Source organism: Coregonus clupeaformis, chromosome 32, assembly GCF_020615455.1.
Source record: "Coregonus clupeaformis isolate EN_2021a chromosome 32, ASM2061545v1, whole genome shotgun sequence".
Classification (NCBI taxonomy): Eukaryota; Metazoa; Chordata; class Actinopteri; order Salmoniformes; family Salmonidae; genus Coregonus; species Coregonus clupeaformis.
This window is the reverse complement of record NC_059223.1, coordinates 2,476,533-2,492,205: the sequence shown is the minus strand read 5'-3', so window position 1 is coordinate 2,492,205 and position 15,673 is coordinate 2,476,533. Positions and strand designations below refer to the sequence as shown.

At 43.8% G+C, this 15,673-nt stretch overlaps 1 protein-coding gene across 1 annotated transcript in view; it reads left to right on the top strand.

Annotated features, from left to right (window-relative positions):
- LOC121548302 (dual specificity protein phosphatase 22-A) overlaps positions 1–15,370 on the top strand; it is a 30,582-nt gene extending 15,212 nt beyond the window's left edge. The window contains exons 5-7 of the mRNA XM_041859731.2: positions 7,307–7,381; positions 7,477–7,648; positions 13,917–15,370. Coding sequence (XP_041715665.1) covers positions 7,307–7,381; positions 7,477–7,648; positions 13,917–14,117 — 448 coding nt within the window. The 3' untranslated portion in view covers positions 14,118–15,370. The remainder of the gene's footprint in view (positions 1–7,306; positions 7,382–7,476; positions 7,649–13,916) is intronic.
- The last annotated feature ends 303 nt before the right edge of the window (positions 15,371–15,673 follow it).

The window sequence follows — 15,673 nt, the reverse complement described above, 5'->3', positions numbered from 1 at the left end:
CAACTTCACCGCATCAAAGGGACGATGGACCGTCAGATCTTGGGTGAGAACCTCCTTCCCTCAGCCAGGGCATTGAAAATGGGTCGTGGATGGGTATTCCAGCATGACAATGACCCAAAACACACGGCCAAGGCAACAAAGGACTGGCTCAAGAAGAAGCGCATTAAGGTCCTGGAGGGGCCTAGCCAGTCTCCAGACCTTAATCCCATAGAAAATCTGTGGAGGGAGCTGAAGGTTCGAGTTGCCAAACGTCAGCCTCGAAACCTTAATGACTTGGAGAAGATCTGCAAAGAGGAGTGGAACAAAATCCCTCCTGAGATGTGTGCAAACCTGGTGGCCAACTACAAGAAACGTCTGACCTCTGTGATTGCCAACAAGGGTTTTGCCACCAAGTACTAAGTAATGTTTTGCAGAGGGGCCAAATACTTATTTCCCTCATTAAAATGAAAATGTAATAACATTTCTTACATGTGTTTTTCTGAATTTTTTTGTTGTTATTCTGTCTTTCACTGTTCAAATAAACCTACCATTAAAATTATAGACTGATAATGTCTTTGTCAGTGGGCAAACATACAAAATCAGCAGGGGATAAAATACTTTTTCCCTCACTGTACATACACACACACACATGTTCTTATTATAATCTACTCCCTGCTCGGGCAGGCTGCATTCCTTAGTTATCGCCGTCCTCACAATATCCTGCAACATATTTCATACTCTCTTCCAAGCCTAACGGTTTCTCTCCTCCCTAAATTGGGAGGCCTCTTTATCTTGGTTTCTCAGTTGTCTGTAGACAGTTCTCCTTGTCCTTTGTTGTCTGGTCTAACTCCTACTGGCATTGCTAAATACACTGCTCAAAAAAATAAAGGGAACACTTAAACAACACAATGTAACTCCAAGTCAATCACACTTCTGTGAAATCAAACTGTCCACTTAGGAAGCAACACTGATTGACAATAAATGTCACATGCTGTTGTGCAAATGGAATAGACAACAGGTGGAAATTATAGGCAATTAGCAAGACACCCCCAATAAAGGACTGGTTTTGCAAGTGGTGACCACAGACCACTTCTCAGTTCCTATGCTTCCTGGCTGATGTTTTGGTCACTTTTGAATGCTGGCGGTGCTTTCACTCTAGTGGTAGCATGAGACGGAGTCGACAACCCACACAAGTGGGTCAGGTAGTGCAGCTCATCCAGGATGGCACATCAATGCGAGCTGTGGCAAGAAGGTTTGCTGTGTCTGTCAGTGTAGTGTCCAAAGCATGGAGGCGCTACCAGGAGACAGGCCAGTACATCAGGAGACGTGGAGGAGGCCGTAGGAGGGCAACAACCCAGCAGCAGGACTGCTACCTCCGCCTTTGTGCAAGGAGGAGCAGGAGGAGCACTGCCAGAGCCCTGCAAAATGACCTCCAGCAGGCCACAAATGTGCATGTGTCTGCTCAAACGGTCAGAAACAGACTCCATGAGGGTGGTATGAGGGCCCGACGTCCACAGGTGGGGGTTGTGCTTACAGCCCAACACCGTACAGGATGTTTGGCATTTGCCAGAGAACACCAAGATTGGCAAATTCGCCACTGGCGCCCTGTGCTCTTCACAGATGAAAGCAGGTTCACACTGAGCACATGTGACAGACGTGACAGAGTCTGGAGACGCCGTGGAGAATGTTCTGCTGCCTGCAACATCCTCCAGCATGACCGGTTTGGCGGTGGGTCAGTCATGGTGTGGGGTGGCATTTCTTTGGTGGGCCGCACAGCCCTCCATGTGCTCGCCAGAGGTAGCCTGACTGCCATTAGGTACCGAGATGAGATCCTCAGACCCCTTGTGAGACCATATGCTGGTGCGGTTGGCCCTGGGTTCCTCCTAATGCAAGACAATGCTAGACCTCATGTGGCTGGAGTGTGTCAGCAGTTCCTGCAAGAGGAAGGCATTGATGCTATGGACTGGCCCGCCCGTTCCCCAGAACTGAATCCAATTGAGCACATCTGGGACATCATGTCTCGCTCCATCCACCAACGCCACGTTGCACCACAGACTGTCCAGGAGTTGGTGGATGCTTTAGTCCAGGTCTGGGAGGAGATCCCTCAGGAGACCATCCGCCACCTCATCAGGAGCATGCCCAGGCGTTGTAGGGAGGTCATACAGGCACGTGGAGTTCACACACACTACTGAGCCTCATTTTGACTTGTTTTAAGGACATTACATCAAAGTTGGATCAGCCTGTAGTGTGGTTTTCCACTTTCATTTTGAGGGTGACTCCAAATCCAGACCTCCATGGGTTGATAAATTTGATTTCCATTGATAATTTTTGTGTGATTTTGTTGTCAGCACATTCAACTATGTAAAGAAAAAAGTATTTAATAAGATTATTTCATTAATTCAGATCTAGGATGTGTTATTTTAGTGTTCCCTTTATTTTTTTGAGCAGTGTAGTAACACAATGTCATAATCTTAACTTGCCCTACGCTCACACATTCTAACACATTTCACACAGTTTCAGGGTGTAATAATTTGTCATTAATAATTAGTTTAACTGAGGGTGTGACATTTTAGTCATACAGTGGGGGAAAAAAGTATTTAGTCAGCCACCAATTGTGCAAGTTCTCCCACTTAAAAAGATGAGAGAGGCCTGTAATTTTCATCATAGGTACACGTCAACTATGACAGACAAAATTAGATTTTTTTTCTACAGAAAATCACATTATAGGATTTTTTATGAATTTATTTGCAAATTATGGTGGAAAATAAGTATTTGGTCAATAACAAAAGTTTCTCAATACTTTGTTATATACCCTTTGTTGGCAATGGCACAGGTCAAACGTTTTCTGTAAGTCTTCACAAGGTTTTCACACACTGTTGCTGGTATTTTGGCCCATTCCTCCATGCAGATCTCCTCTAGAGCAGTGATGTTTTGGGGCTGTCGCTGGGCAACACAGACTTTCAACTCCCTCCAAAGATTTTCTATGGGGTTGAGATCTGGAGACTGGCTAGGCCACTCCAGGACCTTGAAATGCTTCTTACGAAGCCACTCCTTCGTTGCCCGGGCAGTGTGTTTGGGATCATTGTCATGCTGAAAGACCCAGCCACGTTTCATCTTCAATGCCCTTGCTGATGGAAGGAGGTTTTCACTCAAAATCTCACGATACATGGCCCCATTCATTCTTTCCTTTACACGGATCAGTCGTCCTGGTCCCTTTGCAGAAAAACAGCCCCAAAGCATGATGTTTCCACCCCCATGCTTCACAGTAGGTATGGTGTTCTTTGGATGCAACTCAGCATTCTTTGTCCTCCAAACACGACGAGTTGAGTTTTTACCAAAAAGTTATATTTTGGTTTCATCTGACCATATGACATTCTCCCAATCCTCTTCTGGATCATCCAAATGCACTCTAGCAAACTTCAGACGGGCCTGGACATGTACTGGCTTAAGCAGGGGGCACGTCTGGCACTGCAGGATTTGAGTCCCTGGCGGCGTAGTGTGTTACTGATGGTAGGCTTTGTTACTTTGGTCCCAGCTCTCTGCAGGTCATTCACTAGGTCCCCCCCGTGTGGTTCTGGGATTTTTGCTCATCGTTCTTGTGATCATTTTGACCCCATGGGGTGAGATCTTGCGTGGAGCCCCAGATCGAGGGAGATTATCAGTGGTCTTGTATGTCTTCCATTTCCTAATAATTGCTCCCACAGTTGATTTCTTCAAACCAAGCTGCTTACCTATTGCAGATTCAGTCTTCCCAGCCTGGTGCAGGTCTACAATTTTGTTTCTGGTGTCCTTTGACAGCTCTTTGGTCTTGGCCATAGTGGAGTTTGGAGTGTGACTGTTTGAGGTTGTGGACAGGTGTCTTTTATACTGATAACAAGTTCAAACAGGTGCCATTAATACAGGTAACGAGTGGAGGACAGAGGAGCCTCTTAAAGAAGAAGTTACAGGTCTGTGAGAGCCAGAAATCTTGCTTTTTTGTAGGTGACCAAATACTTATTTTCCACCATAATTTGCACATAAATTCATTAAAAATCCTACAATGTGATTTTCTGGATTTTCTTTCCTCAATTTGTCTGTCATACTTGACGTGTACCTATGATGAACATTACAGGCCTCTCTCATCTTTTTAAGTGGGAGAACCTGCACAATTGGTGGCTGACTAAATACTTTTTTTCCCCACTGTATCTTACTCACACATTTCTTTATCACTACCTCATGAAGCTGGTTGAGAGAATGCCAAGAGTGTGCAAAGCTGTCATCAAGGCAAAGGGTGGCTATTTGAAGAATCTCAAAATTGTAAAAAATGTTTAAAAAAAATTACAAATAAAGAAAAACCCTTGAATGAGTAGCTGTGTCCAAACTTTTGACTTTTTGTCATCAAACAAGATGAGTAGTCCAAACGAACCGAAAAAGCACTAGCCTATGTCAATCTACTATCCCCCATAGTACAAAAGTTGACCTATTCTATTCTGTGAGAGAAATAAATATTCAAAACATAGTCTGGGACAGTTGTGGGATGCGATAGATTCCAAATTAATACAACCACTAGCATCAAAAAACATTTTTTAAGCAATGAGCCTGACGCAACAGATCAGAACGTTTCGCTTAAAATGTTGATAAACTATTAGACTATTTCTTCACATAATATGCGCAGCAATGCGCACACGGCAGTAGGCTATAAGCGCGAATGTTCCATTAGCAGGAAAACACCATTTTCAAAAGTAACAGCAAATGCAATTATGAATGTAATGCTTTTATTATAAAGGTGCATTTTTATGGTGGAAATTATCTTCCCCAAACTTGAAACTCACGCGCAGCATATGTATTCCAGTTAGACCCGTTGTAAAGCGGATTAATGTGCTTAATTTTAAGAAGTTATTTGGCCACTTTAGTTGTGATACAAACCTTATCAAAACATATAGGCCTATGGGCTAGGCTACATGACTATGATTTGAAAAAGTCACACAAAAAAAGGTATGCGCTGTTTCTTGATTTAAGCTGGGCATCATTCACAAGTGATAATATATCATTCACAAGTGATAGGCTAATATTGTCACCCATCAGACTATTCTTGATTTAATCTTGTCTTTACATATACTAAATAATATCTGTGTGAAATTTGTTTTGATTTATCATGCACCTGTCTAGAAATGTGCAGAAAAAAAGGAGGAATCTCTGCACTTAAACAGCGAATGGAGGACGCTATTCATGTGATTCATTTTCATGCCAGCCAGGTAGGCTATACTCCTGTTGTAAAGAGAGGCAATGTGCTTAATATTAGGAAATTTGAGAAATAAATATAGTAGGACTAGCCTATAGAAAGCTGATGGGATCCGCCTCTTTTTAATAGAGCCATCACTCTGTTTTCTCATGCAATTGCATAGCCTATAGAAATGTTGCGCAACATAAGCTCATGGGCTCTCACAAGTGTTTGATTAGATTTTCTATTAGATTTTCATTTATGTCAGATTGATTAGAGGGACAATAGAGTGCTGAGTACCAAGCAGTTAGCAAGTTTGGTAGGCTACTAATGACCATCAGCAGCATCAGAGCTTGGAGAAGCCTAATTACCGTGACTCGTGACTGCGGGTGTGGCGGTAATATGGTCACCTTATCAGCCTTAGTCTCACCTACAGTGAGGGAAAAAAGTATTTGATCCCCTGCTGATTTTGTACGTTTGCCCACTGACAAAGAAATGATCAGTCTATAATTTTAATAGTAGGTTTATTTGAACAGTGAGAGACAGAATAACAACAAACGCATGTCAAAATGTTATAAATTGATTTGCATTTTAATGAGGGAAATAAGTATTTGACCCCTCTGCAAAACATGACTTAGTACTTGGTGGCAAAACCCTTGTTGGCAATCACAGAGGTCAGATGTTTCTTGTATTTGGCCACCAGGTTTGCACACATCTCAGGAGGGATTTTGTCCCACTCCTCTTTGCAGATCTTCTCCAAGTCATTAAGGTTTTGAGGCTGACGTTTGGCAACTCAAACCCTCAGCTCCCTCCACAGATTTTCTATGGGATTAAGGTCTGGAGACTGGCTAGGCCACTCCAGGACCTTAATGTGCTTCTTCTTGAGCCACTCCTTTGTTGCCTTGGCCATGTGTTTTGAGTCATTGTCATGCTGGAATACCCATCCACGACCCATTTTCAATGCCCTGGCTGAGGGAAGGAGGTTCTCACCCAAGATTTGACGGGACATGGCCCCGTCCATCGTCCCTTTGATGTGGTGAAGTTGTCCTGTCCCCTTAGCAGAAAAACACCCCCAAAGCATAATGTTTCCACCTCCATGTTTGACGGTGGGGATGGTGTGGGGATGGTGTTCTTGGGGTCATAGGCAGCATTCCTCCTCCTCCAAACACGGCGAGTTGAGTTGATGCCAAAGAGCTCCATTTTGGTCTCATCTGACCACAACACTTTCACCCAGTTGTCCTCTGAATCATTCAGATGTTCATTGGCAAACTTCAGACGGGCCTGTATATGTGCTTTCTTGAGCAGGGGGACCTTGCGGGCGCTGCAGGATTTCAGTCCTTCACGGCGTAGTGTGTTACCAATTGTTTTCTTGGTGACTATAGTCCCAGCTGCCTTGAGATCATTGACAAGATCCTCCCGTGTAGTTCTGGGCTGATTCCTCACCGTTCTCATGATCATTGCAACTCCACGAGGTGAGATCTTGCATGGAGCCCAAGGCCGAGGGAGATTGACATTTCCATTTGCGAATAATCGCACCAACTGTTGTCACCTTCTCACCTAGCTGCTTGGCGATGGACTTGTAGCCCATTCCAGCCTTGTGTAGGTTTACAATCTTGTCCCTGACATCCTTGGAGAGCTCTTTGGTCTTGGCCATGGTGGAGAGTTTGGAATCTGATTGATTGATTGATTCTGTGGACAGGTGTCTTTTAAACAGGTAACAAGCTGAGATTATGAGCACTCGCTTTAAGAGTGTGCTCCTAATCTCAGCTCGTTACCTGTATAAAAGACACCTGGGAGCCAGAAATCTTTCTGATTGCGAGGGGGTCAAATACTTATTTCCCTCATTAAAATGCAAATCAATTTATAACATTTCTGACATGCGTTTTTCTGGATTTTTTTGTTGTTATTCTGTTTCTCACTGTTCAAATAAACCTACCATTAAAATTATAGACTGATCATTTCTTTGTCAGTGGGCAAACGTACAAAATCAGCAGGGGATCAAATACTTTTTTCCCTCACTGTATGATAAGACAATCCACATCCTGATATGATCAGTGATACACTTTTTACACTACACTGTTTATTCTGTACTTGTACTTATAAGGTCATGTATTTTTGTCTTTGCAGGTCACAGCATTTCAAAGAGAGCATCAGGTTCATCCATGAATGTCGTCTAAATGGAGGGGCCTGTCTGGTGCACTGGTACGTACACCACCTAACCATAAACCGCTAACTTTCTGTTGACCGTACCTGACCACTCCTGACTGTGCTCTCCCTGTCCCTGTCCCATAATGCAGCCTGGCTGGTGTGTCCCGTAGCACTACCATGGTGGTGGCCTACCTGATGACCGTCACCACCTACAGCTGGGAGGAGTGTCTGTCGGCTGTCAAGGCTGTGCGTTCCTTCGTAGGCCCGAACTATGGCTTCCAACAGCAACTACAGGAGTACCAGATGAACCAAGTCACAGAGGTAGGTACACACACATTGAAACACACAATACACACACACCCTGTATAGATAGCATAATGATGTCCCCTAACCCAAAAAATATAGTCGCTGTGCCCTTGAGCAAGGCACTTAACCCTTAATGCTCCAGGTACGCTGTACAATGGCGACCCTGGCCATGACGCCCACTCCCTGCAGGAGTCTCAGGGGGAGTTGGGATATGCAAAAAAAAAAACAGGACAAATATAAGCACCCCCCAAATTATTATTATTATTTAAAAAAAATTAATTTTCGTCAATTAGCAGACGCTCTTATCCAGAGCGACTTACAAATTGGTGCATTCACCTTATGATAGCCAGTGGGACAACCACTTGACAAAAAGTTTTTTTTTGGGGGGTGGGGTAAGGGTGGATTACTTTATCCTATCCCAGGTATTCCTTAAAGAGGTGGGGTTTCAAGTGTCTCCGGAAGGTGGTGAGTGACTCCGCTGTCCTGGCGTCGTGAGGGAGCTTGTTCCACCATTGTGGTGCCAGAGCAGCGAACAGTTTTGACTGGGATGAGCGGGAACTGTGCTTCCGCAGAGGTAGGGGAGCCAGCAGGCCAGAGGTGGATGAACACAATGCCCTTGTTTGGGTGTAGGGACTGATCAGAGCCTGAAGGTACGGAGGTGCCGTTCCCCTCACAGCTCCGTAGGCAAGCACCATGGTCTTGTAGCAGATGCAAGCTTCAACTGGAAGCCAGTGGAGTGTGCGGAAAAGCGGGGTGACGTGAGAGAACTTGGGAAGGTTGAACACCAGACGGGCTGCGGCGTTCTGGATGAGTTGTAGGGGTTTAATGGCACAGCTTCCCGCAATTCAATTACTCTGGGGCAAAAAAACACCATGTAACACAGCTCAAGCGTAATACTTAGACTTGCATAGTTCAGGCCTATCAACGGTAAACAATTTCAATGAGTAAGAAGAATGCCGGTTAAGGCCCACCTTTTCTCTAACACCCAAACTGTTAGCTTACTCCCACTCAAAGTACAGAGTCACAGGAATGTGTCATCACCAGCTGCTATCAGTTAATGATGCAACTGTATTTTACAAGGCCACGCCACTCCTGCCCTGTCAGGTTCATACTTTTGGTTTACTTTCACTTCTGTGGATGGAGGTGGGTCTCTGACAGTAAACCTGGAGCTCATCCTTCCTGGTTGCCTGTCTCAACTTTATATGACCTACCAGGGATCATCCTAAACTCATCATGCTGCCCATTGGTCATCTGGGAGATGATCTCTGTGATGGCTGATGGCTTTGTCAGGACTTGCTGTTATGCCTGAGGTGGTTTATGAACCCTCAATGTATTTAGGCCAACAGAAGACAACAAGATCCTGTGTAAACTGTTTCTATGTGACTTTCGTCTGGGCCACCAGAAATACATAAGTTATTTAATTAGAAGTGCCATTATCATGCATATTAACCGTGACTTCACCCTCCTCCACTCTCATTTCACTAGACCTACACTAAAGTGTTTGCTGGTTTCAAAGTGAGTGTCTGTGTTGTCAGTTTATTTATAGCCATCTGCATATTATTCACACATTCAAGATGTAGTGGGGTGAGAAAATGGCTTTCCTGTTATGAGGCAGCTATTTCCACATACATCAGACTTCATACCTGTGAAAAGATGTGTGACATGCACACGCACGCACACACACACACACAAACGTTTCTAGACCATGCTGCAAAGAGAGCTGTGCATGGAGGTGGCTGAGAAGGGCTTTGAGTCTCTAGCTGGTGAGATGCACCCAGCCAGTGGTACTCAGTACGTGTGTGTAGTATACAGAAGGGGAACTGGAGGGGCTTGCTGAAATTGCATTAGCCTGCTACTGGCCATCACGTGACTGTAATTACTGTCAGAGGCTTGCAACATGTCTTCACCAAAGAATAAAAAAATATTTGTTATTTTCTTATTGTTTGGGTGATTTGCCAGTGATTTTGAGGATCAAAGGGGAAATGGGATTTCTTTCTTCATGCTTTTCCCACGACTGTGTCTTAGAGAGAAATTGCTCTTGTCATCCTAATAGTTTTATACTGTATATAGGGTTGGTGATCAATTGTATCTTTTTTTCATTTCACGACACTGATACAACTAAGTTAGTATGTCTGTTGTTAAAAATGATTATAAATGCATTATTACGTAGAAGTTGACTTTACTTAAAATTGGTGTTTTGTTGAGCGTAAGGTAAGGTTCAGGGTGATAGTGTCTTAGGGGTTGTGTCCAGGTCACTGTGCCTCAGTTTTGACTTTGACTTACTTTGAATGGATTCAAAGCAGAGAGACGTTTTCAAGCAAACAGAACTGAAATTGACATAATTTGTTCCAATTTTGAGTAATCCTTTTCTCATGAATTGATGATCCGGATGTGAAAACTGGTAAAGGGATGGTGGAGAGTCTGACTCAAAGCTGGGTTTGGGATTCAAGTCCCCCGTCTGTCCTTATCATGTGTTGTCTAACTGTTCATTGTACCTTCCTTGGTGTGTATTTTTGTAACAGTGCATATTCTTGTAAAGAGGTTTGAGTATGTTGTATGGCTGGTTATGGATGGTGGTAATGTGTGGGAGTCGCTGTGACACCTGACGGTTGTGTGGGAGGAAACATACGTCACTGCGACACACCTGAACACAACTCTTCTCTATTACCAGACATGGGAACTTTCTTGGTTCATCTGGAACTCCTGAATTTATGATAGGAAGTCTGTAACACTATTTTGTATATACCATTACAATTATACTGTATATCATGATTACCCATCTAATGTAAATAATGTACCACTAGTTTGTTTACCTATAATTTATTACAGTTGTGTATAGGTTGTTTATAAGTAAATCCCCAAATGAGTACACCTTACAATATTTTGTTGAACTATCACATTGGTGGCTATGCATTGAAACTAGTAGCCACCCACCACTCCATCCAAGACATGTCTACCAGAAGCATGTGATGTGCTGTTCCATTGTTGTAAATGTCAGCCATGTCTTCCCACAGCAAGCGTGAGAACTACACTGATCAATCCCTCTGTCCTGTGTGGAAGTCTGACCCAAAATAACTTAAACTGCACTTCTCTTTCTATACTCGGCCGGTCTTCAAAGGACATCCATGTTTGTTGTGTTCTGTGAAGGGTAGCAACGTTCATGTCAGAACAATAATATGTCGAACTGTGTGGTTATTTTGATCTCTCACTGCATTTCCAAAATGTTTATAAATGATGTCTATACTGTAGGTCCAGCGGTGTGGAACATATCTAAACTGCATAACCTATATTAGTGAAAACACAGGTGCCAAAAGAATGTGACAACTGAATCGAAAAGAAACTGAATGGTTAGGTTCATTAGACTCACACTAGTGTGAACATTTTATTTGTCTCCTTATAATCCACAGTTCCCTCTTTGTATTAATATTGCGTTACTGAAATGCACAAAACAGTGAATACTTTTGAACATAATTCCAAATATTACTTTCAGAGACACTTTCAGTTCGTCCTATTTCGCAAAGTATATGGTGTTACACAACAAATTATTAGATGGTTATTTCCTGGATTCCCTCCAGAAACCGCAAATCTGGATGCTCTGTTGGACCTAAATGGTTATAGCTTTACTGGAAGGGCAAGATGGAGCATGTCCCACAGGCTGTGGTACCACTCTGATAAAAGGAGGGCTGGGTAATGTTCAATTAACATAGTGTGTGTCACACTTACAGAATCACCAGGACTGACATAGAAATAGAACACATTAATAAAAGGAATAAAAAAACAATATCGGTCAAATACAATTTCTTGTGTAAAGTGTACTTTTCTACATGCTTCAATGGAATTGGGTGACATCACTTGAACAGTCACTACAATCTAGGCTGGCCCTAGATCTGTTTGTGCTTGAGAGCCCCGTACCTACTGTGTGAGCAGGAATGTCAGAGGAGGAGTGACGGAAGTGTAGGCAGGTTCCTGTTAAAGTTCTGATTCAGAGCTAGCTCTCCCCACCCCCTCCTCAGCTCTCACTGGTCCCTATGTAGGCCCACTGACCGCTGGGCTAAAGACCTGGGACTTCTGCCAGGGGTTTCCCACCCAACCCCTGCTGCCTCCCCGAGGCCCTCTAACCAGGACTAATCCCTGTGTACCGCTAAACCCAGAAAACACAGACACTGGGCCATTTTAGAGGACATTTTAGAGGACTCTAAGCTCATCACTAAGCTAAGGATCCTGGGACTAAACACCTCCCTCTGCAACTGGATCCTGGACTTCCTGACGGGCCGCCCCCAGGTGGTAAGGGTAGGTAACAACACATCTGCCACACTGATCCTCAACACGGGGGCCCCTCAGGGGTGCGTGCTCAGTCCCCTCCTGTACTCTCTGTTCACCCATGACTGCATGGCCAGGCACGACTCCAACACCATCATTAAGTTGTGGTCCTCTGTAGCTCAGCTGGTAGAGCACGGCGCTTGTAACGCCAAGGTAGTGGGTTCGATCCCCGGGACCACCCATACACAAAAAAGAAAATGTATGCACGCATGACTGTAAGTCGCTTTGGATAAAAGCGTCTGCTAAATGGCATATTATTATATTATTATTAAGTTTGCCGACGACACAACAGTGGTAGGCCTGATCACCGACAACGATGAGACAGCCTATAGGGAGGAGGTCAGAGATCTGGCCGTGTGGTGCCAGGACAACAACCTCTCCCTCAACGTGACCAAGACAAAGGAGATGATTGTGGACTACAGGAAAAAAAAGAGGACTGAGCACGCCCCCATTCTCATCGACGGGGCTGTAGTGGAACTGGTTGAGAGCTTCAAGTTCCTTGGTGTCCACATCACCAACGAACTATCATGGTCCAAACACACCAAGACAGTCGTGAAGAGGGCACGACAAAGCCTATTCCCCCTCAGGAGACTAAAAGATTTGGCATGGGTCCTCAGATCCTCAAAAATTCTACAGCTGCACCATCGAGAGCATCCTGACTGGTTGCATCACCGCCTGGTATGGCAACTGCTTGGCCTCTGACCGCAAGGCACTACAGAGGGTAGTGCGTACGGCCCAGTACATCACTGGGGCAAAGCTCCCTGCCATTCAGGACCTCTATACCAGGCGGTGTCAGAGGAAGGCCCTCAAAATTGTCAAAGACTCCAGCCACCCTAGTCATAGACTGTTCTCTCTGCTACCGCACGGCAAGCGGTACCGGAGTGCCAAGTCTAGGTCCAAAAGACTTCTCAACAGCTTCTACCCCCAAGCCATAAGACTCCTGAACAGCTAATCATGGCTACCCGGACTATTTGCACTGCCCCCCACCCCATCCTTTTTACGCTGCTGCTACTCTGTTAAGTATTTATGCATAGTCACTTTAACTCTACCCACATGTACATATTACCTCAACTAGCCGGTGCCCCGCACATTGACTCTGCAACGGTACCCCCCTGTATATATAGCCTCCCTACTGTCACTTTATTTTACTGTATATATAGCCTCCCTACTGTCACTTTATTTTACTTCTGCTCTTTTTTTCTCAACACTTTTTTTGTTGTTGTTTTATTCTTACTTTTTTTGTTTAAAATAAATGCACTGTTGGTTAAGGGCTGTAAGTAAGCATTTCACTGTAATGTCTGCACCTGTTGTATTCGGCGCATGTGACCAATAAAATTTGATTTGATTTGATTTGATTTGTCTGTGCAAGGATATGATACTAACACTCCTCACAGAAGGTCACATCTTGTCTTGAGATCAGCATGTGTAACTTAAATTTTCACAAGTTACCAATGCAATGACATCAATGTATGATTTACATGCACAGAACTCAAGTTGGGATCAAGCCCAGAAGCAATGTTGTTAAAGCCAAAGTGAGTGTGTTTTTTCTCTTTACCGTTGCCGTGGTCAGAGAGTTCTGACCCAACAGTGTCACAGCTGTTGGACCTCTTATGGCTCTCTGAGCTGCTGAGGAAAGTCCCTCGTTTTCAGGAATGTCTGCCGTCCGTTTGCCAACCACACACAGAGATTGATCTAGAGATAGATTTCTTAGATTGTAGCTGCCTCTATCTACATCTATCACCATCTACTGGGAAGGAAAAGAAACCAAGAGAAAGTGTGGTAAACTACACCACAATGGAAAAATAACTTCTCACCCACACAGTCTCCTCTGATACCAGCACACTCTGCTCTCACATCCCACCCTTGGAGGACCATAGAACACTAATTGAGCTGAGCTGAGCTGAACTGAATTGAATTACTTAATTCCATCGAACATGGTATTTTCTGTCTGTCTTGTTTCCAGTACCGGGCATGGCTGCGGGCCAGTTTCCGCCCCAGTCCCTTTAAGGACCAGGAGCAGGTGGGAGCCCTGCTGAACCAGTACATAGAGCAGCAGCAGCAGGAGAACCAGAGAAGAGGAGGGGACCACGGCTGGATGAACCAGGCCTCCAGTGTCTACCCTCTACCCTACAACGCCTACAACGGCTCTGGGGGCAACAGATGAGCCAACGGGCCGTGAGTCTCCCTGGTCCCACCAACCTCCAGCTCTGCCTGGAGAGTGAGACACAGGCCCAGTCCCAAAATCACCCCTAGGCACTTGTATAGATCTGAAAGGATCTGATGGGTATAAGTAGGGCCAGGGGTTTTCTCTTGACCAATACATTCTCCAGACCCTAGTCCTAAGCAATATGGTAATAGCTCCACCCTGCCCTCTGATAGACTAGGTGGAATTGTCACCCTATTGCCTGTAACTATTTAGTATTTGCAGGTCCCAAGTGCATAGGGGTTAGGGGTCTTTTGGGGCATTGGCTAACTGACTCTCTCATCACTGCACTACCTCCTGTGTCCCTCGCCACCTTCACCACTGAACTGACCTTAGTACAGCCTGATCAGGAGTTCTGATGCTCACTGAAGCCTTAGTCTAAACACCTCCACACCTCAATACCTTGACCTTACAGCCACATACTACCAAGAGGCTTCACCTGTCCTATAACCTCGCCTCAATTCATCTCTAAACTTTTAAGGCCAAACAAAATATGTAGGACTAGCAGTTCACACAAAAAAAACATCAGCCTAAAACCTATAACTAGGACCTGGTTAGGTCACATGGTAAGAAAAAAGTCCTGCACCTAACATTACATTTTAATCAATGTTATTAATATGTTTACCAATATGTTATTACATGGTACCATGATTACATCATGTTAAATGCAGTCCGCTGGTTAGATGGAGGATCTGATTGGTGTTGAGGGTTTAATGGACATAGAATGAACATAAGATGCTCTCCGCCCTTATTTAAGCTGATCCAGCTACTGTATACCTGCATGTGATAAAGCTTTAAATAACAGCAGTTTTGCCATAGAAAATGAATGCCTCATTCCAGTCAGTAAAATGAAGGATCATTACAGCCCAAAGCCATAACATGGGGTCTTCCTAAAATGTACGTAAATGTTCTATGGAAATTTGTCAGAAGTTATAAATATTATTTTATTTTTAGGGAATTTTTAAGATCTTTGTTAAATGTTTAGCGGTACAAATTATGTTGTATCATAGTGTATGTATCTGCTTTTTTAATATGAAAATGTACACTTTCATTGTTTGCCCAAAAATAAATCTGCTAATAAATACTATTATGAAGCCAAAGCAGCATCTTGTTATTGAGACTGAAACAACCTTACAACATATACAACAATTGTATAAGGCTGGCTACAAACCAAAGTATTATCAAATCATAACAAAACGAATGTGTGTTTGTGTCCACACTTACAGTGGGGAGAACAAGTATTTGATACACTGCCGATTTTGCAGGTTTTCCTACTTACAAAGCATGTAGAGGTCTGTAATTTTTATCATAGGTACACTTCAACTGTGAGAGACGGAATCTAAAAAAAAATCAGAAAATCCAGAAAATCACATTGTATGATTTTTAAGTAAATAATTTGCATATTATTGCATGACATAAGTATTTGATCACCTTACAACCAGTAAGAATTCCGGCTCTCACAGACCTGTTAGTTTTTCCTTAAGAAGCCCTCCTGTTCTCCAGTCATTACCTGTATT